Below are 20,812 nucleotides of genomic sequence, written 5' to 3' on the forward strand. Positions count from 1 at the left end.
ATGTATGCGACGGTTTTCAATCTATTTGCTGGAAAGTGTGGAAACATGGTAACTGATAAGTGAGACAGACACTCAAGACAGTGCTGTCCATCGAAAGTCAGGAAGCAGACACCCCAGCCACTGGTGCAACCCGATCGAGGAGCGACAAGAGGCCAAAGCTCAGCAGGGTCAAGAAGATGTAAGGCGGGGAAGTAAGGTCGCTGATGAAATTGGGAGGGCAGGCGAAGCAAAGTGACACTTGAAGGGGTGTTTTGTGACGTTGGTTTGAATCGTGAAGTTTGGATGGTTCGTTGTGACAGGACTGGTATCGATTAGCATGTAAATAAAGAGATCAAACTCCCATGTATGTACAAGTACTCTTTGTGGATGAGAGTGAGAAATCATTATAATCAAATCAGTGGCATACGTTCCCTCACAACGGTGAGGAAAGTGTAACCAGCAACGTTTAGTAAATAAGTTGCCATTATTCAAAAATGCAGCAATAAACACGAGCACGGCTAGTCGATTGCTTCTTTATAAGTTTCATTCACATAAACCAATATTTTTTTGTTGCCTGTGAGAGGAGATATCGAAATATGGGCACGAAATATTCGGTTCTGTTTTCGGCCTCTTACTGCAACCACCGGAATCCTGTTTCCAACCCAGTACTTCTCAGCTGCCGGACATTGGTCACGTGACCACATTTTCCGTTTGACCTTGAGTTGGCACCAGATTTTGTCGACAGATGTGGCGCAGCTTATTTTACTGCATTATTTTATATACTTAATATTTAGACGTGTGGTGGTAAATGATACCATGCAAATGACATTGAATCATCTGTGACATAGTTACCATTGAAACTAGAAAAGCATCAATAAAATACAATAAAACTATTATTAGGTACTCTTCCATTGATTTTATTGTGTTTGCAGGCATAGATAGAAACTGAAGAGCTGAGCCTGCAGCTTACAGTTGTTTTATAACTCACATAACATAAATCAAGGCTACTGAGGGCTGCAACTTTGTTTCACTTATCTTTAATAACTTATACCCTACCGTCATCAACCATTATCTGTAAGAATCTTGCATCAACCATCACCAGACTTATTAGTTTTTTACATACCTACGCCGCGAGAGAGGGCGGGTACGACTCCCTCGCCCTAATTTGAATTGAGCTAGCCTCGCGGGAAAAACGAGCATGTGTGCCGTTACGGGACCAGGGACGCAGCGATTGATGCACGGTTTAAAAGCCTCAGGTCAACTGGTGGCCTCTGAGGGTCAGGTCAAGTGCCCCGAGGGCCAAAATACGATTTCGGGTTTTGAGCAATAACTGCCAAAAAAAAAAAAAAAAACGGCGCAGCGTCGCGATTTTAGTACCATCATGTTTGTCATGCTCAGGTGCGTCAAATGGTACCTACACTTTTGTTTGGGTGGGGTCAACATAAGGTGTTCACATCGTGTCAAAGTCAGGTCAGAGGCACTTCAGGTCACGAAGTTGGTCGGAGGAGGTTATATCGTATATCATTCGATTCGGTAGGTCTTCCCGAGTCCATTGGCGACTTTTCCGACTTGCCAGTTCAATTTTATCAGGAGCTATTGACGAAAAAACTTGTGACCTTTTTGACGTCATAAATGACGTCACGCTAGGTTAAAGATGCAAAAGTGAGGATTGAACATTGCAAGAAGTGCATGAAAATGCGATTCCATGTGCTTGAGCTAGGTTTAGATCATTCTCGGCGTCAAAACTACAGTTTCCATATTTTCCCCATTGACTTGTAATGGTGACGTCACGCGATCGGCCTGACCTCATGTGACCTCTAGGAGAAATCCGAGATATACAAGTTTTGGGAATTCTAGAGGACTCTAGGTTCTGTATCATCTCGCTGTGACAGCTCCTCTGGCACCGAGGGCATTGCGAAGTTTCGGTATTTTGGGACCAGGGTTGCGGAGTCGATGGATTTTAGGGTGACTCTGACTCCGACTCCGACTCCGGCTTTAAAAATCGACTCCGACTCCGACTCCAACTCCGACTCCGACTCCGGATGATTCTAATAAAATCCATATCCTGATATTGAGGTTCATAATGGAGATGTTTTTATTTTGCCTGAAACGATCCCTTGTGCGTTCTAAGGCTTTGCGTTGCAAATACGCATAGTAAATAGCATGCAGAATTAAAAAGCAGGTTCTGGGGCATTCACCGTCCTTGCTTCTTTCGCTGAAAACCTTCGTCCAAAACAGCAAAATGTTTTTTTTTTTCTACAAAATCTAATTTCGAGTGCAGTATCGTCAATCAAACAGGTGCGGTGCATGACGTTGAGCCATGAGGCGTCAACTCAGACTCCGGAGTCGGAGTCGGAAAGGTTTTGGCGACTCCGACTCCGACTCCGACTCCGGGTAGAACTGTCGACTCCGACCGACTCCAACTCCGACTCCGACTCCGCAGCCCTGTTTGTGACTATTGCAGAGGTTCACGTGTGACGTCATAAGTCAGTGATCTGACCTGAGACGGAAATGCAATTGATTTCCAAAGATGCGTATGGAAGCAAAGATAAGGTGTGCCAAATAGCAGCCCTCTAGCTGTAAGGTGTTTTGAGCTATCGCCAAAAGTCGTGAGTAGAGCGCTACTGACTCCTCCGGTCGGCCGCCGGGGGTTAGGAGGCGTGCAGGGTATCGGAAAACCACCTGGTACTTTGCGAATTTTGCCGATAAAAATACGTTTCTTATGCTGACTTATAGCCAAAAGACTACTGAATCTCAAACCAGTCGTATCCTTGCACTAAATGGCTTGGTTTAGACACGATAGGTCTGAAAAGAAAAGGTCCCATGTATTCTCTATGGGCGCCGCGAGGCCGTTGGCACCAGAGTTTCGGGAAGTGCCCTCGCCACAACTGCACGTGCAGATTTGGTCACGTGACCAAGCGCATTTGCCGCCACTGTATTTATATACACTGTGGTACTACTGTTATCTGTGATGTGACGCGTCAGTCACGCTTGGCGGGCTATTGCTGTGGAACTGTGCGGGCTACGGGGGTGAAATTTTCGACGTTAGTCGGACGCGTGCATCTGTTTGTTGTATCAACTTTTCGAGGGGATGCGTGCAGCGGTGTGCACGTGACGGGCGCATCTTTGCGGAATTTTGGCCGCGGCCGGCGCCGAGCAGTGAGCACGTGCCTTAGGCTCAGTTTCTTCGCTTGCAAAACTGAGCGAAATCAGAGCCGGAAGGTCACTGACCTTTGGCAATGAATACCGGAACAGAGCACCGCTGGCCAGGAGGAGACGTCAAATTTATTCTGGCCATAACTCGGCCGCTACTGGGCCGATTTTATTGAAACTTGATTTATTACGCTGCACGTAATGCTGTCCCTCTTTACGCTGTGCGTAATGCTGTCCCTCTAGTTACTTATATAAAAGTCAAAATATCCGTATGTATGTGACGAGTCCGTCACGCTTGGAACTGTGCGAGCTACGGGGTTGAAACTTTCGCGCCGAGTCGGACGCGTGCAACCATTTGTCGTATTAAATTTTGGTAGGGGTGCGCTCGCCGGTTTGCACGTGGCGGGCGCATCTTTGCAGCATTTTGGGCCGCGGCCGGCGCTGATCAGAGAGCAAGCGCTTTAGGCTCAGTTTCCTCGCTTGCAAAACTGAGTGAAATCAGAGCCGGCAGGTCACTGACCTTTGGCAATGAACACCGGAGCAGGGCACCACCGGCCAAGAGGAGTCACCAACTTTATTCTGGCAATAACTCGGACGCTACTGGGCCGATTTTATTGAAACTTGATTATTACGCTGCATGTAATGCTGTCCCTCTTTACGCTGCGCGTAATGCTGTCCCTCTAGTTGCCTATATAAAAATCAAAACGTCTGTACGTATGTATGTATGTATGTATGTATGTAACGCGTCAGTTCCCTTTGGCGGGCTGTTGCGAGGTGACGGTGAGGGCTGCGGGGGTGAAATTTTGGCGCCGAGTCGGGCGCGTGCAACCATTTGTCATATTGAAATTTGGATGGGGTGCGCTCGACGGTTTGCACGTGGTGGACGCATCTCTGCGGCATTTTGGGCCGCGGCTGGCGCCGGTCAGAGAGCACGCGCCTTAGGCTCAGTTTCTTCGCTTGCAAAACTGAGCGAAATCAGAGCCGGAAGGTCGTTGACCTTTGGCAATGAATACCGGAACAGAGCACTGCCGGCTAAGAGGAGTCGCCAAATTTATTCTGGCAATAACTCCGCCGCTACTGGGCCGATTTTGATGAAACTTGATTTATTACGCTGCGCGTAATGCTGTCCCTCTAGTTATTTACATATATAAAAATCAAAATGTCTGTACGTATGTATGTATGGATGTATGTATGTAACGCGTCAGTCATGCTTGGCGGGCTATTGCTCAGGAACGGTGCGGGCTACGGGGGTGAATTTTTGGGCGCAAGTCGGACGCGTGCATCTGTTTGTCGATCAACTTTTCGAGGGGGTGCGTGCGGCGGTTTGCACGTGGCGGGCGCATCTTTGCGGGATTTTGGGCCGCGGCCGGCGCCGAGCAGACGGCACGCGCCCTAGGCTCAGATTGTTCGCTGCGAAAATGAGGGAAAACAGAGTCGGAGGTCGTTGACCTTTGGCAATGAATACCGGAACAGAGCACCGCCGGCCAGGAGGAGACGCCAAATTCATTCTGGCCATAACTCGGCCGCTACTGGGCCGATTGCAATGAAACTTGGTTTATTACGCTGCGCTTAATGCTGTCCCTCTTTACGCTGCGCGTAATGCTGTCCCTCTAGTTTACATATATAAAAATCAAAATGTCTGTACGTATGTATGTAACGCGTCCGTCACGCTTGGCGGGCTATTGCTGTAGAACGGTGCGGGCTGCGGGGGTGAAATTTTGGACTTAAGTCGGACGCGTGCATCTGTTTGTCGTATTAAACTTTGGTGGGGGTGCGTTCGCCGGTTTGCACGTGGTGGGCGCATCTTTGCGGAATTTTGGCCGCGGCCGGCGCCGATCAGACGGCACGCGCCTTAGGTTCAGTTTCTTCGCTTGATTAACTGAGCGGAATCAGAGCCGGCAGGTCACTGACCTTTGGCAATGAATACCGGAACAGAGCACCGCCGGCCAGGAGGAGACGCTAAATTTATTCTGGCCATAACTCGGCCGCTTCTGGGCCGATTGTAATGAAACTTGGTTTATTACGCTGCGCGTAATGCTGGACACCTAGTTTACATATATAAAAATCAAAATGTCTGTATGTATGTATGTATGTAACGCGTCAGTCACGCTTGGCGGGCTATTGCTCCGGAACGGTGCGGGCTACGGGGGTGAAATTTTGAACGTAAGTCGGACGCGTGCATCTGTTTGTCGTATTAAATTTTCGAGGGGGTGCGTGCAGCGGTGTGCCCGTGGCGGGCGCATCTTTGCGGGATTTTGGGCCGCGGCCGGCGCCGATCAGAGAGCACGCGCCTTAGGCTCAGTTTCTTCGCTTGCAAAACTGAGCGAAATCAGAGCCGGAAGGTCACTGACCTTTGGCAATGAATACCGGAACAAGGCACCGCCGGCCAAGAGGAGTCACCAAATTTATTTTTGCAATTCAAGTTTCAAAGGTCACTGACCTTTGGCAATGAATACCGGAACAGAGCACCGCCGGCCAGGAGGAGATGCTAAATTTATTCTGGCCATAACTCGGCCGCTACTGGGCCGATTTTATTGAAACTTGATTTATTACGCTGCGCGTAATGCTGTCCCTCTAGTTGAATATTTAATTTCCATAACATAATTAAATCTGCTAATTTCCATTGAGCCGTTTTAATCCTCGCTGGCACAGGCCATTTTAAGTCCAGTTCGACGGCACAAGGGGGGGGCGTTGGTACGACCCCCCAAGTTTGACCACTGATCGAGCTAGACTTCGAGGAAAACACGAGCGCGTTGCTCGTGACATGAGGAAGCCGATGATACCCGATTTTAACCCTCGCCGGCACAGGGGGGTTGATGCAACCCCCCTAAGGTTTTTCGCGAATAACTCAAGTAAAAAGCGGCCGATCGCGACGAAACTCTCAATACCCTCGCATCGATCAATTTTACACCCACCCTGAAAATTTCATGACCCCTACCCAAATGACCTTTGACCTGTGATCTTTTTTCTGAGACGATGTTTGGCCGGAATCGCGATTCGGCGTATGTCGGCTCGCATTAGCCGCGCGTTTGCAAGCTTTTCGTGGTTTCAAACGTTCAAACATGTGACTTGATGTTGCTCCCATGCATTAGGGTGGGTGTCAAGGTCACCTGAAGGTCAGGTCAGGTTATTGACCTTTGGTGACCTCGGTTCACTTTTTCGAGTTTTTTATGTTTCTAGGCTAGTTTTTTTTTAGCTGAGTTCGAATTTAGCAACCATTTGAACATTTACGAAGTAGTTTTGGTGCCTTAACCCGCGCCCTGCTGGGGGGGGGGTGGTGTTTGAACACCCCCCTTGTGGTTTTTTCGCGAATATCTCAAAAACGGCGGCGCGGAGCGCCGCCGTCTTTGGTACACCTTATCATACATACATCAATTCTACACATGTTGTGAAAATTTCAGACCAAGGTCATTCAAGGTCAGGTCACCAGGTCAGGGGTGTCGTTTTCCGAAAATGATTGGTAGGGCCCAAAGGCGGCGGCCGGCCACATGTGGCGGGGCTTAAAAGGTAGGGCATCCCCAAATCTGCCTTTCTCATCGGATTTCGGCCACTTATTTTTTCGCCCTGGTCATTGACAAGACAAACCAAAATCTTAAAAAAAAAACATTTCAGAGTGCTGCCATATTCACGGTCAGCTGGTGGTGTGAGCTCCGTCTGTTTTTTAGCTATTCCAGCGGAAGTAGCGTGAGTACCGGAGCGAAAGTATTTTCAAGAGGTACTTAACGCCCTAACACCGGCGTGGATATCATTTTCAAGTTGTGAATTTGAAAGGCATTGATTAAAAATCACCGTGATTATTCTCACTGGGTGCGCCGGTTTTGTCTCGTCTGACACGTCTGGCAGCCCGGAGGTCACGACAGACAGGGGCGACGGTGGTGACATCTAGCGAACACCCACTCAAGCTGGACCTCGCCATCAAGTCGCCCGGTCACGTCAGCAGAGCCGGGGTGACGGTAGTGACACCTTCCGGCCAGTCCGAGAAGCTGAGTTTCTTCACCGCGCCACCATGGGAAGAAACAAGCGGAAAACCGTCAGCCCACTCCACAAGGACGGTGGAAAAAAACCCCGCACCGCCGATGTGGACGATGATGGCAGCAGCCAGGCGGGGCAGGACGGAGACGGTGATGTGGATGTCATCACGGACCTGAAAGAGTTCATCCGCTCGGAGAACGCTCGCAACAGCAAGTCATTAGCGGAGGAGATACGGCGCCACAACGATGAGCGGATGACTGCCCTAGAAACCTCTCTCAGCTTCGCGCTCACCACGAACGAAACTCTGGCGAAAAGACTTGGAGAGGTGGAGCAGCGAGCCCAGCAGGCAGATAAAAACTACCGCCACCAAGCCGAGCGCCTGGCGGTGATGGAGGAGCAGCTGGATCAGCTGCAGCAGAGGGAGATGCACGGCTGGCTGGTGTTCAGCGGACCGGCGACCGCCCGAGTACCACGCTCCAGCAGAGGCGAGGACACAGCCCGCCAACTCCAAGACTTGATCCAGAGCCTCATGAACTATGACCTGGACATGAGTCAGATCGGAGAGGTGCAGCGCGATGAACGTCAGATCCGGGTGCACTTCACCACAGTGGCAGCTGGTTCGGACAGATTCTTCCTAGTGCGCAACAAGACGAGACTGAGAGGCACGGGCCTCTACATCAGGGAGCGCCTCACCCCATTCAGGCAGTGGCTGTTCAACGAGCTGATGAAGCTGAAGCGGAACAGCCTGATTAGCACGGTGTTCACCAGGGAGGGCACCGTGTTCGTAGTCACCAGCCAGCACGACCGGCCGCGTCCGGTGCGGTCGGAGGCGGCGCTGGAGCGGCTGTGGAGGCACCTGGCCGAACAGTCTGCCAACCAGAGGATCGAAGCATCACATTCACCACGTCAGTCTCCGCGGGTCTCACTGGGAGCGGCTGAGGCGACACCTGCGGTGGAAGGTGGAGACTCGGCTGACCCAGGGGGAGCGGCAGTGGCGCGTCTCGGAGACTCAGCCCCGCGATCAGCGGCACGGCGGCGAACGCTGAGCCGCAGCCCGCAGGATGTCAACACAGAGCAGCGGCAGCACATGTACGCAGACGGTGGCGGCAGAGAAATCGGAGAAGAGCGGACCTGGACGCAAGTCGTTTCTGCTCCGTTGGACCGTGGTCTCCCGGCCGCGGCGACTCTCCCGGCGGTTTCCGCCGCCGCGGAGACCGGCCCGGATCCGGCGGCGATCGGCTCCACCGCCACGGGAGCTGGCTCCGACGCCGCGGCGGGGACCGGTCCTCAGCCTGGTGTTTCCGAGAGTGACGGCGGCTGCGGTACCGGTGACAGCGCAACTTCTGCACCGGGCAAAGGTAGAGGTCGAGCGGCCGCTGGCGGGGGGACTTCGGCGGGTCGGGTGGGAGGTAGCCGCGATGTGATGGCGTCGGCGTCTGGGGCACGTCACCGCTTCGGTGGCGATATTCGCAAATTCGTGCGAGGGGGACACAGTAAAGTAGACTAGAGGGGGAGCGAGTAGAGATAAACGTGCAAAAGTCGCAGTTATGCAGGTGTACATACCGACTAAGGAGGGAACCAGTGGCGATATGGCATGTAGTGTCACTGACCAAACAACTGTATGCCACGATGGGCCGCGCTTTAGATATAAGGTACTCAGCGCAGTAAACGTGTGTTGCGTGTGCATATGTGCGCGCGTTAGCTATGATGTAGTGTTAAGATTGTGTATACGAGTGAACATTAGAAAAGTGCAAATGTATGGTGGCATGTATGGCGTGGGTATGAGTGTTTATACCAAGAGAAAAAGTTTATGTATAGGTAGGAGAGGAGCGGTGGTAACAAAAAACTAAAAAAGAAAGAAAAAACTAAGATGCTAAACGTTATAACATTTAACGTTAACGGTTTGGCCAGTAACGATGCAATGGTGCCCAAAAGGCGTAAAGTATTCACTTGGCTGAAGGCTCAGCGTTGCGATGTGGCTTTATTACAGGAGACGCACTGTTCTGATTCGATGCAGCACATTCTGTCGCATGAATGGGGTGGAGATAGTTACTTCTCTAACGGTACTAGTAACAGTAGGGGTGTTTGCATACTCATGCGGCGAGGTCTTGATCTTGAGATAAAAGAAATTCGAAGAGATGATCAGGGCAGAGCCCTATTCATTAAAGGGATATTTGAAGGCAAATCGATTTTGATCGGAAATATTTATTGTCCAAACACAGACGAGATCGAATCAATCATGCTCGCGAACAATTGGTTGACTGAAATGCAGGTGGTTAATATAGTTATTGCAGGAGATTTCAATGTAACGTTAGATCCGAATCTGGACCGAGATGGGCAAAATCAGAGAACGGTCCGAGACTACTGTCGGCTAAGAAGTAGAGCTCTGAGAGAGACTTTAGATGAGTTTAGTCTTGTTGATATATGGCGCAAACTGCATCCTACTGCCGCGCAATTTACATTTTCAAGGGGGTCTTCTAGATCTCGATTAGATTACTTTTTATATCAGAAAATTTATGTTTGCCAGAAGCGCATGTTAAATGCAGCATATTGCCACCTTTCCTAGCCGATCATCGGGCTGTGCAGCTGACAGTTTGCCCCATGAGTCAAACCAGAGGTCCAGGGTATTGGAAATTTAATAATTCGTTACTGACAGACGAAGCTTTTGTCGACGAGACAAGCGTTTTCATTCGAGAAGCCTTAAGAGAGAACGATACAAATGAAATATCCCGTACGCTTCTTTTTGATACAGTGCTTTGCATGACACGTGGTAAGGTAATTCAGTACGCGTCACGGAAGAAACGACTTAGAGAGGAACGGCTGAAAAGGCTAGAAAATATAATTTCTGTTAAAAGTGATGCAAACGAAAATGATGAGCAACTGCAAGGAGCTATAGAAGAGAGAAACGAGATAATAGAGCTTAGAACAAAAGCGAACATGTTCAGATGCAAAGTCAATTGGGCAGCGTATGCCGAAAAGAGCTCGGCTTATTTCTTTTCACTTGAACAACGTAAAGCGAGGTCACGCTCTATACCATCTTTGTTCTTACATCATGTAAGAGATACTGGAGAACTGTCTGACAGCGCAGATCAGATGTTGAACGAATGCACCGCCTTTTATGGCAAGCTTTATAAACGTGTGCCGACGCCAGAAAGAGAAACCGTTTCTTTTTTAGAGTCGATCGATGCAATTACGGAAGCACAAAGAGAGGAATGTGACATGCGGTTTACAGAGGCGGAGTTGACGGCTGCGCTCTCCTCTATGAAGTTAAATACAGCGCCTGGTCCTTGCGGTTGGACAGTTGAATTTTTTAAAACTTTTTGGGACATTTTCTGTCCGTTGCTGCTCGCGCTGATAGCTGAAATTTATGAACGCGGTACATTACCAGACTCTTTTTCCGGAAGTATAATAACGCTAATCCCAAAGAAAGGCAAAGATAAAAGGTGTGTGGAAAACTTAAGGCCAATAAGCTTACTGCCAGTACCGTACAAAATTCTTGCAAAAGCTATGGCGCTACGCTTAAAGAAAGTAATAGGTGACTTTATCCACTCTGACCAGACTGGGTTCATGAAAGGACGCTATATCGGAGAAAACATAAGACTGATTATGGATTTAATGGAATATGCAAAAAGAAAGAAAATTAAAGCGTTGCTAATGCAATGTGATTTTTTGAAGGCCTATGATTCTATAAGCTGGGACTATTTGAATGAAGTAATTCGAGCGTATGGATTTGGAGAAACTTTTCAAAGATGGATAGCTATGCTTTATCCAACCACTTCGTATAGTAACAGTAGAGTAAACGTGAGCAACTTTCTATCATCGAATTTTCAAATAGAGCGCGGTATAAGACAAGGATGCCCTTTGAGCTGCTTGATATGGTTGTTGTGCATCGAACCGCTTTTGAGAAAAATCCGTGCAGCTGAGCGGATTAAAGGGATAACAACTTCCGGAAGAGAAATAAAATTGTCGGCATATGCAGACGATCTAACTCTGATCTTAGATGGATCGGAAAGCTCCTTAAGGCATGCAGTAAATGTGTTGAATGAATTCAGAGTGGTCTCAGGTCTACAGCTTAATATGGGAAAGACGATCTGTTCATGGATGGGTGTTACAAGGCATCGGGGTGCCCCGATTTGTCAGGAGTTAAATCTGAAATGGTTAAAAATAGGAGAGCCTTTAGAACTGCTCGGTGTCAAAATACTTCCCGATAGTCAAAGTACAAGAGATATAAATTATAGTTGTAAGCTTGAAGAAATAGAGAAGGCCATGTCCCCATGGGTACAAAGGAGTCTAACGCCACTTGGCAGAGTAATTCTAGTGAAATCACTCTTGCTCTCTAAATTCGTCCACGTTTTCGCTGTAATTGAGAATCCTGATAAGGCCTACATAAGAAAGTTGGAATCGTTGTTATTTAAATTCATATGGGGAAAGAAGGATAAAATAAAACGTGGAATAGCAAAGAGACAGTTCTTAGAAGGTGGCATTGGGGCGCCAGACGTTGAATCGTTCGCAAACGCACTTAAAGTAGCATGGATCAAACGTTGGTTGGACCCGAAGGAATCGAGCTGGAAATTATTTGTAAATGAGTACCTTCAGGTCAGCGACAGGTTAAATATCTTTCAATGTAACATTGGCGTCCTGCAAATCCGACGGAGACATCTCCCGATGTTCTGGGACCAGGCACTGTCAGCATGGGCCCAGATACTACAGAGCAGTGGTGAAACAGACGAGATTATGACACAGGTTTTGTTTTTAAATCGGAACTTAAACATTGAATCATCATTTACGAACTATCAATTGCGAGTAATGAAGGCATTGCAGATCACACATGTAAAACATTTGTATAACTTTCCGTCAAAGAAGTGGTTCACTGCACTAGAACTAAAACAGAAATGGAGTGGTTTGGACATAATGACGTGTAACTCACTGGTCAGCAAGATACCATCGGAATGGCGATCGGTGCAACGATGCTCTGAACCTGCGTCAGATGCTCACATAACATTGGAAAGGTTATTCAACGTAGAAAGTACTACGAAATGGGCTTATATAATTTTAGTAAAACCTAAACTAAATGAAACGTGTTCATGCGAACGTAAATGGGTTGCAGAACTTGGTTTGGCTCCGGACTGGAGACAGATAACGAAATATCTAACCGAAAGTACAAAGAATATTGATCTAAGATGGCTGCAATTTCGCATCTTGCACAGAATATTGCCAACGAGAAAAATGTTAAAGATGTTCGGAATGGTCGAAAATGACCAGTGCGTGTTTTGTAAACGAGCTGTAGAAACAGCATCACATTTATTTGTACACTGCCCAAAAGTTGAGGCTTTTTGGGATGAAGTATGGAGAGCGTTTAAAAGAGGAAACCGGTCATATAACAATATGGAGCTATCTCCTCGTAAGATATTGTTTGGTGTTGATTCAAACAAACATTATGGTTTAAACCTATTGCTATTACTGGCCAAATCTTTTATATGGAAACAAAGTAAAAAGGAAGTGATGTAACGGTGCGGTTGTTTTTGATTCATTTGCAGACGTTTTTTAATGTGCAGGTAGGTGTACATAGACTAAACGATAAAGCCGAACAGTTTAGCACACTCTGGTGTGCTACGGCAAAAACCATTGGAGTGCTGTCTGGGCGATCGTGAAGAAGCGCTCAATGATGTGTCTGTATCAGTGGAAAACGATGTGCGCGAAACAAGCCCCCGCCCCTATGACCCATCCGGGCCAACCCGGGACTGGCCCCTACTGTGAGGGGCCGGTCGGCCGGCCGGGCGTGCGGAGCGCCGACCTAGACGGGTCGACGTTTCGCTCGCCCGGTCGGCGGTTAGGGGGCACCGCCCGGGGTTGCTTGCCGGGCGGTGCGGGCGGGGGCTGGCGGCCCGCCTGGAGCGCCGGGGAGGTAGCCATCAGATCTCCCCGGCTGGGGAAGCATCCCCCAGCTCTCCCCAGGGCCGTGGACGGCACCGTCCCGGCCTGGCCAGGCGGGTCGCCGATGGTGACCACAACAATGTTTCATGCCGGTGTTTTTATGCGAATTATGTAAATAAAACTGTGGAAAAAAAAACATTTTGGAAGTCTAGGTCCTCAACGAGCTCCATGCACAAAACGTGCAGTTAAATAGGCAGTTATAATAGTGTCGGAGGAATGCACGCCATTCTGAAAGAGGCCCACGCCGACTTAAAAGCACGGCTGTGCTGAAAGGGGCCAGGAACGGTTTTGATGGCCCAAGCCGAATGAAAAAGACGGCTACGGGGCCAGGAACGGCTTTGAAGGCCCACGCCAATCGCAGGGTTCGACAACTAACGAGGTCTCGAAACACCACGATAGTTAGAAAGACCTGCTTGCCAAAATAAAAGGATGACGGTACAAGCCGGCATTCAGAAAGTTACATGCCCGACCATGAAGAAGCAGAGAGATACATCATCGACTTATTAGACAAAAAAGTTCATTTATTCAAATAACCACCGCTAAGACAAACACATTTCGCGCAGCGCTTCGGCCTTCGGGAGAGCCCTCAAAGTCTCCATAATCATTGGGTTTTGGACCCATCCCACGTCCAAGACAGCTGCTTTAGTCTCCCTGCAGTCAGCGAAGCTGCCACTGCTAATTTCCTTATGTTGGGGAAGAGGTGGCAACCAGAGGGTGCAGGGTTCGGAAAAAAAGTGGATGCGACAACAACTCGAAGCCACATTTCATCACTTAACTTATCGTCACCCCGCGCAAGTACGCAGGTGCGTGGCCGTGGATCAGTTGCACACTTTATGTCAGCTTCCCTATAGCCTCTCCTCGATGTCTATCGAATGGACGCACATCATCAATTGTGCGCCCCTGTTTTAGAAAGTTGACAAGCAGAGCCCCGTCGGCATACCAAAATGTAACCACTATCACTTTGCCGACTAACTTCAACTCGTACCACTCATTTGGTGGCCGTTACTCGGTGTGCACTGTGCTTCCACTTGCGCAACTCGGCACGATGTCCCTTAGTGTCAACGTGTGACGCCCACAATTCCTTTACGGTGACAAGTCAATGATATCTTCTACAGCATTTTAGGCGCAATTTCAAAAAGTTAAAGACCAAATTCAAAACGTTCACGTGCATTTTGAATGTAAACTTTTTGAATTTGGTCTTTAAATTTTTGAAATTGCGCCTAAAAAGGTGTAGATATTCGATAAGGGGCCAAACACCCCGCTAAGCCTCCTTTCGAGCTTGCCTTTTCTCCGCAGTGTCAGCAAACGGGGGATACATCTTGCAGAGATCTTAAACATAGCATGATAGATTCCAGTGGCGTAGCCAAGTGGGGGGGGGGGGGGCACAGGGGGCGCGTGCCCCTCCCATCGGGTCCAGGGGGCCCTTCGGGTCCCTGCGGCGCCAATCGGCCGCTGAGGGTCCACGCTGGCCATATTTCGTCTCAAAGGGACCCCACAGGGCTCGTCAGAGCATCTCATGGGCCCCTAAGTGGCGTATTAAGATATTCGTAAGTGCCCCACGCCGGCTTCTTAGAGCCCTTGTCACCAGTTAAGGCCCTAAGAGGCCGCCAAGGGCCTCTTACCAGCCTGCCCCTCACGGTCTCTGAGAATCTCTTGCTGGCCTCTGAGGGCCCATTGGTGGCCTTGGCTCTGAGGGCGCATTGGTGGCCTCGGCTCTGAGAGCCTATTGGTGGCCTCTGAGGGCCCTTACCGGCCTATTAGGGCCCAAATAAACATTGGTAGGGCTCGGGCCCTACCAGGCCTATACAAAACGACGCCCCTGCCTACCGGTTGACCTGACCTGACCTGACCCGACCTGGTCTAAATGCTTACAAACATCATCTCTGATCAAAACAAACACGATATTCGTGATCAGCACCCCGGAAAACCCTTAGCAGCCACACTTTACGACTTTCTAACAGGTCCCGATATTCCCGATTTTTGGGTCATTGACCTGACCTGGAAGGTCACCCGATGACCTAGGACCTTAAAATTGGGTATCATTGGCTTCTTTTCGTGACGGACAACACGCTCGTTTTTTTTTTCTGCGAAGCTGTAGCTCGATCAGGGGCCAAACGCGAGGGAGGGGGTGTCGTACCAACGCCTTGTGCCGTCGAAGGACTAAAAATGGCCTGTGCCGGCGAGGGTTAAGGTCCTAGGTCATCGATTGACCTTCCAGGTCAGGTCAATGACCCAAAAGTCTTGAAAATCGGGACTTGTTAGAACGTCGTCGTTAAGTGTGGCTGCTATGTTTTTTTTCGGGGTGCTGATCACGAATATCATATAAGTTTTGATTGCAGGTGATGACTTTATGCATTTAGGCCAGGTCGGGTCAGGTCAGGTCAGGTCAACCAGTAGGGGTCGTGACGGGTATTCGTAGCACGTGTGAACAGCCTCTGACAGCTTCGTAGCATGTTACGAAGATACCAAAACTACTTCGTAAATGTTCAAATGTTTGCTAAATTTGAATTCAGCTCCAAAAACTAGCCTAGAAACATGCTACAACTCGAAAAAGTGAACCGAGGTCATCAAAGGTCAATGACGTGGCCTGACCTTCAGGTGACCTTGAGATCCACCCTAATACAGGGGACCGGCATCATATTACATGTTTAAACACTTACAACCACAAAAATCTGCAAACGCCCGGCTAATGCCAGCCGACATACGCCGGATCGCGATTCCGGCGAAACATGGTCTCGAGAAATAGGTCACAGGTCAAAGGTCATTTGGGTCAGGGTCATGAAATTTTGAGGGTAGGTGTAAAAATAAATTAACTCGAGGGTACGGAAAGTTTCGTCGCAATCGGCCGTTTTACGCGAGTTATTCGCGTAAAACCAAGGGGGTCCATTCGACACCCCCCATACGGGCGAGGGTTCAGACTAGAGATGTCAATCGGATACCAACTTTTTGGTATAACAATACCAAACTTATACCAGCTTGGTATTTGGTATTTCATGGCGAATGCAGTTGGTATTTTGTTGGTGTTACGAATCCTCTCTAATGTAAAGTGAGTAGTGGTGTCAATCGGTTACCAAAATTTCGGTATACCGATACCGAACCAATACCGATTCGGTATTCGGTATTATATACCAAAAGCATTTGGTATTTTGTCGGTATCATGAAAATCAACTACTGTCATAAAATATTTGAAAGCATTTTTGATAAACCTTCTGAACTCAAATTTGATTTTGCTAAATGACACTGGATGAAGAAAAATGGCAATCATGACACATTTCTCCCAAATGCATGATGTCCTAACAAATGGGCAAACACATCAACTGTAATATCAAATACATCAGTCTACCAATGTTAAATGGCAACATATCAGTGTTAGCAAATTCCAATGCCATGAGGATAATTATCCTACAAAGAAAGTCAATGTGCAAGACATAAACATGAATTAATGTTTAACTCACTGAATGCTGGAAAACATACTTAAACTACCTTTCTCAAAATTTCCAAAGCATTTATTAGCAACAAATTTGACTTTGCTTTGAGGAGTCTGTGATTGATCTTGACCTTGTCTTCCTCTCCATTTTACTGCAATGCAATTACATTATCCAAAACCCTGTTTAATACAGCACTAGCTTCACCATTATCATTTAATATTTAAGGCAGCATTTGTCACTTCATCATCACCCGCATCACCCCACAAATCTTCAACTTCGCTCAACTTCAAAAAGCCTTGTAGTGAGCGATGCTGTCATGATCCTGTGGATAATTTATTTTCTTCAATTAGTGTTCTTTCCTGCTCTCTCAACAGATACAGGTCGCTAGCAATTTAATCATAAGCACTCAAAAATATAATTGGCTTTTGGCTTGACTCGCACACAGCAGTTTCAAAACTGAACACATCTAAAAACATTTCAATGTCTCAGCTGCGCCAGGTTGAGGAACCGATATAGCTCAAAAACTAATTGAAAATAATTGAACAAGTATGTTTTTCTGGTACTTCATTTCTCAGCAAAAGTGGCCTACAACTTTCTTGAATTAATTTTAAGATGTCAAAATTTATACAAGGAATTTTGATTTAAGTGGATTTAAGCAAAAAAGAAAAGAAAAACTTTATTTTATACAGTTAAATCATTAATGCAAATGGCCGCCGCCTGTAAGGCCGCCATTATGGAAGAGATGACACGTGACGTGTGTCAATGCTTCCGTAAAATTATGGACATTTTACTTAGATCTCATCGCGATATCATTACAGTGGTGTCTGCTATCTATCAGTGTGCCTCGTAAGTAATTATTTATCAAGTTTTGTTGTGTTACACATTTGTTTATGAAGAAAAATTGGCTGCGTCAGTATCGTCACCAATCACCATGCTACTTGGGTTTAACTGTAGAGGCCTGGTCGGAATCGGCTGACAGAACTTTGTCAGCCGAGAATAAGCCCCGCCCACACCACGCTGCTGACGGGCTTGTTCATAATCGGCTGACAGGAAACGTCAGCCCAGATGGCGCTGAGATGCTAAGATGGCGCTCGACAGATAGGGTTGAGCATAGGGGTTGAGAGTTGAGGCTTGAGGAGAGGTAGCATTTTCGCGCTTTTTTCAACGACTATCTTCCGTTAGTCGTTACATTATATTTCTGAGGTTTATTTGCCGAGGCTGTAGAAAAAATTACAGGATTGATAATTGAGGCGGTGCTGGCATTTCGATTTGTAGGTACTGTTTTCAGGCTGACTCGCACATTGCGCCATGAAAAAGAAATAATTGCTATCTTTCGCGAAAAATATTTAATACAAAATACGTCAAAAATCGTATATAAAAATAACCACCTGCACTATAAAGCTGCGCTTTGACTTACATGCGCCACTTTCGAGCCACTTTGAATTTCGGCTGACGTGCTGCTGCCTTCTCCCAGCAGCCGAAAAGCCGGCTGTCAGCAGAGGTATGACGTCACAGCGCGGGAAGGCGTTATACGTCATCAATATCTCAACCAATCAGGGGCTTGGATCTCAGCTGACAACAGCACAGCAGCCGATTCCGACCAGGCCTTAGGTATCATGGGCTTTGTTTACATTAATGGTGTAGCCAGCCCAAGGTGTAGCCCATCATTGTCAATTGGGTCACCACTTTTGGATCATGATAACACACTTAACCCTGTCTTGACCGGACTGGAAATGAATGACTTGAATTGAAAGAATGTTTGATGGTTCAGGCATGGACAAGATTCAGGGTTCAAGTTATTTTCCAAACACCTCATGCAGTTGACTTGAATCCACATTCCAGTAAAATGACTGACCTGAATATTTGTTAATAGTTACAAAAAGTTATAAATGTTTTTTGCAATGCAAAATAAGAGACTGCCTGATTTGTTTTTGTTACCTTATTTCAAAGTTTTAGGTGCCTTTCAAGGCTTATCATATGTCTTGAGAAAGTTTGAAGATAATTCCCTGATTTCGGTATCTAGTCGGTATTTCCCCCTGTTTCTGAAAATCGGTTCGGTTTTGGTATACTCTCAGTGGTTTTGGTCGGTATCGGTTTGGTATTGGTTTCCAAAATTTCTGAAATTGACATCACTAAAAGTGAGTATCTAATGTAAATGAGTATCTAATGTAATATCTATCATCTAATGATCTCTAATGTATCTAATGTAAATGAGTCTGTGAGTTTGGTAAAAATTGGTATTTCCCTCATGTTCCCAAGTCGGTTAGGTTTCAGTATTTTTCCATGGGTATTGTTTGTATTTGGTTTGGTATCGGTATCACGATTTTCCGTAATTGACATCACTAGTTCATACCTTTGATAAATTGATAGTGAAGCTTCCCGATATTTTAGTCACCTTTTAGTGTTATACATGTGATCCGGCCAGAGGGCAGGGTGCAAACCCTGTCGTCGTTTCGCTCCTGATTATTTTAGCTAGATCTTCGCAAAAAGCGTGTGCGCCGTTACGAGACGCAGTGACTGGAAAGCGGGTATCAAATTTTAACCCCGCCCGTATTGGCCGTTTCATAGCTTCTTAAGTAGGTATGGGGGATCGTAGTAACCCGCCCTACAGCCGTTCGGCCCCTGATCCAACATGTGATATGATCATGTCGGCCCTGGTCATGACCATGTTGGTTCGTTTTCTATCACAAAAGCCTAGAAACGTGCAGATAAATATGTCGACATGCGTGGAACTCACTGGCTAACATGTTAACTGGTGGGCCAAATGGCCCACCAGTGACCCGAAATGGCCCACCAGCCTCAAAGATTTGCCCCACCAGTAATTTTCTGAAAAATCGAAGTTTTCACATTTTACATCACGACATAGGTAACATTGTGATACAGACAGAGACAGAGGCCCTACTACATTGTTGATTTATTAAAAGTAAGAACTTGATCGTCGTTGCCCGCCTCATACCATCACCATTCCCGGTGTCTTGAGACAGCCGTAGGTTAAGCCCCGGTCACACTTCACCGGATTGGACTAAAGGACGAGAAACGGACGGCGTCCGGTGATGTCGGGGGATGTCCGTTCATTTCCGTTGGACGTCCGTTTCTCATCCGTTAATATCTGTTCCATGTCCGGTGGTGTCCGGTGTGCTCAACCGGACACCACCGGACATGGAACGGATATTAATGGATGACAAACGGACGTCCAACGGAAACAAACGGACATCACCGGACGCTGACAGTTCTCGTCCGTTTCTCGTCCGTTGGTCCAATCCGTTTAAGTGTGACCGAGGCTTTAAATTTTATGCAATAATCGTGAAAGACGTTTGCCTCTGTCTTTTTTTTTCAGTTTGCCCAGGCTTCCGCCGGGGGTGTATTTATACATCAATCATCACGTGGTCATACACTCAACAGTTGCCAATTATATCACGTATTGTGTCCAATCCCACACATAATTACAATAAACAGTTCACACGCTAGGTTGTCCCTGTCTACCTCTACTAACCTACGGCGGATGCTTGCTGTTTTTAACATTTCCCTCAGCTGGTGCCATTCCTGGTTAATGTATGCATTGTGCTAGTAACTAAAGCATGATATCGCTCGACCCGAATATAATCACTACACATACCCACGAACCCCTGCATGTTCGGTGCTGCGCTATTCAGTCTGCATCGCCATATATACCATTTCCCTAGTAACACAATCATATATAACTGATTCCCAGATCCGCGACAGTGTGGCAGGTTTACACAAGCAGTACAGCCGGAGCCGACAATGGATCTCGCAGCCTCAGCAGCTGTCGCAACTGGCCCAAAAGCGCAACACTGCTGGACAGAGCCAGAACAAATGCAAGATAGACTCGCGTGAACTTGGGCAACGGTCGCAGCTATCTGAGGGAAGGATTCCGTACAGGTGCAAACGGCTATTAGTTGGGATAATACGATGCATTATTCGTAGTTGAAGCCATCTGAGCCTAAAGTCGGCGGGTACTAACGTATAACTTCTTAAAAGATTGGTCCAAACCGTAGGTGACAGGACTAATTCCGATTGCCATTTCCTTATGGCGGTTTCTGGTGCCGATATGGGACTGATTTCAGAAGCTTGGATAAGACCACTGGGCACACTTGTGAATAGAACTAATATCGCTTAAAATTTCCGGCTCGTCGTCGTTTATCGGTTTTTCCATCTCGAGGGTTCGCTTCCATTGGGCTGGAATTGATAAGAGCAAACTGTTCCAGCCGATAAAATGCGAAATATGGAAGCGCAGTTGTAGCTCGCTAGCTGTCATTAGCCGTCTTTCAGTGGGTTGTGTATATCTTTTATTTGAACGACTCCTCTTGCAATCATTTGACTAATTT

General features: G+C 47.4%; 1 protein-coding gene across 1 annotated transcript in view; it reads left to right on the forward strand.

The window, feature by feature from the left end:
* Positions 1-20,317, forward strand: part of LOC122380501 (coiled-coil domain-containing protein 113-like) — a gene marked incomplete at its 3' end in the record, with an annotated part of 90,466 nt that extends 70,149 nt beyond the window's left edge. The window contains exon 5 of the mRNA XM_043363693.1: positions 20,179-20,317. Coding sequence (XP_043219628.1) covers positions 20,179-20,317 — 139 coding nt within the window. The remainder of the gene's footprint in view (positions 1-20,178) is intronic.
* Between the last annotated feature and the right edge of the window lie 495 nt (positions 20,318-20,812).

The sequence above is a fragment of the Amphibalanus amphitrite genome, unplaced genomic scaffold (genome assembly GCF_019059575.1).
Source record: "Amphibalanus amphitrite isolate SeventyFive unplaced genomic scaffold, NRLGWU_Aamphi_draft 000099F_arrow, whole genome shotgun sequence".
NCBI classification, from domain to species: domain Eukaryota; kingdom Metazoa; phylum Arthropoda; class Thecostraca; order Balanomorpha; family Balanidae; genus Amphibalanus; species Amphibalanus amphitrite.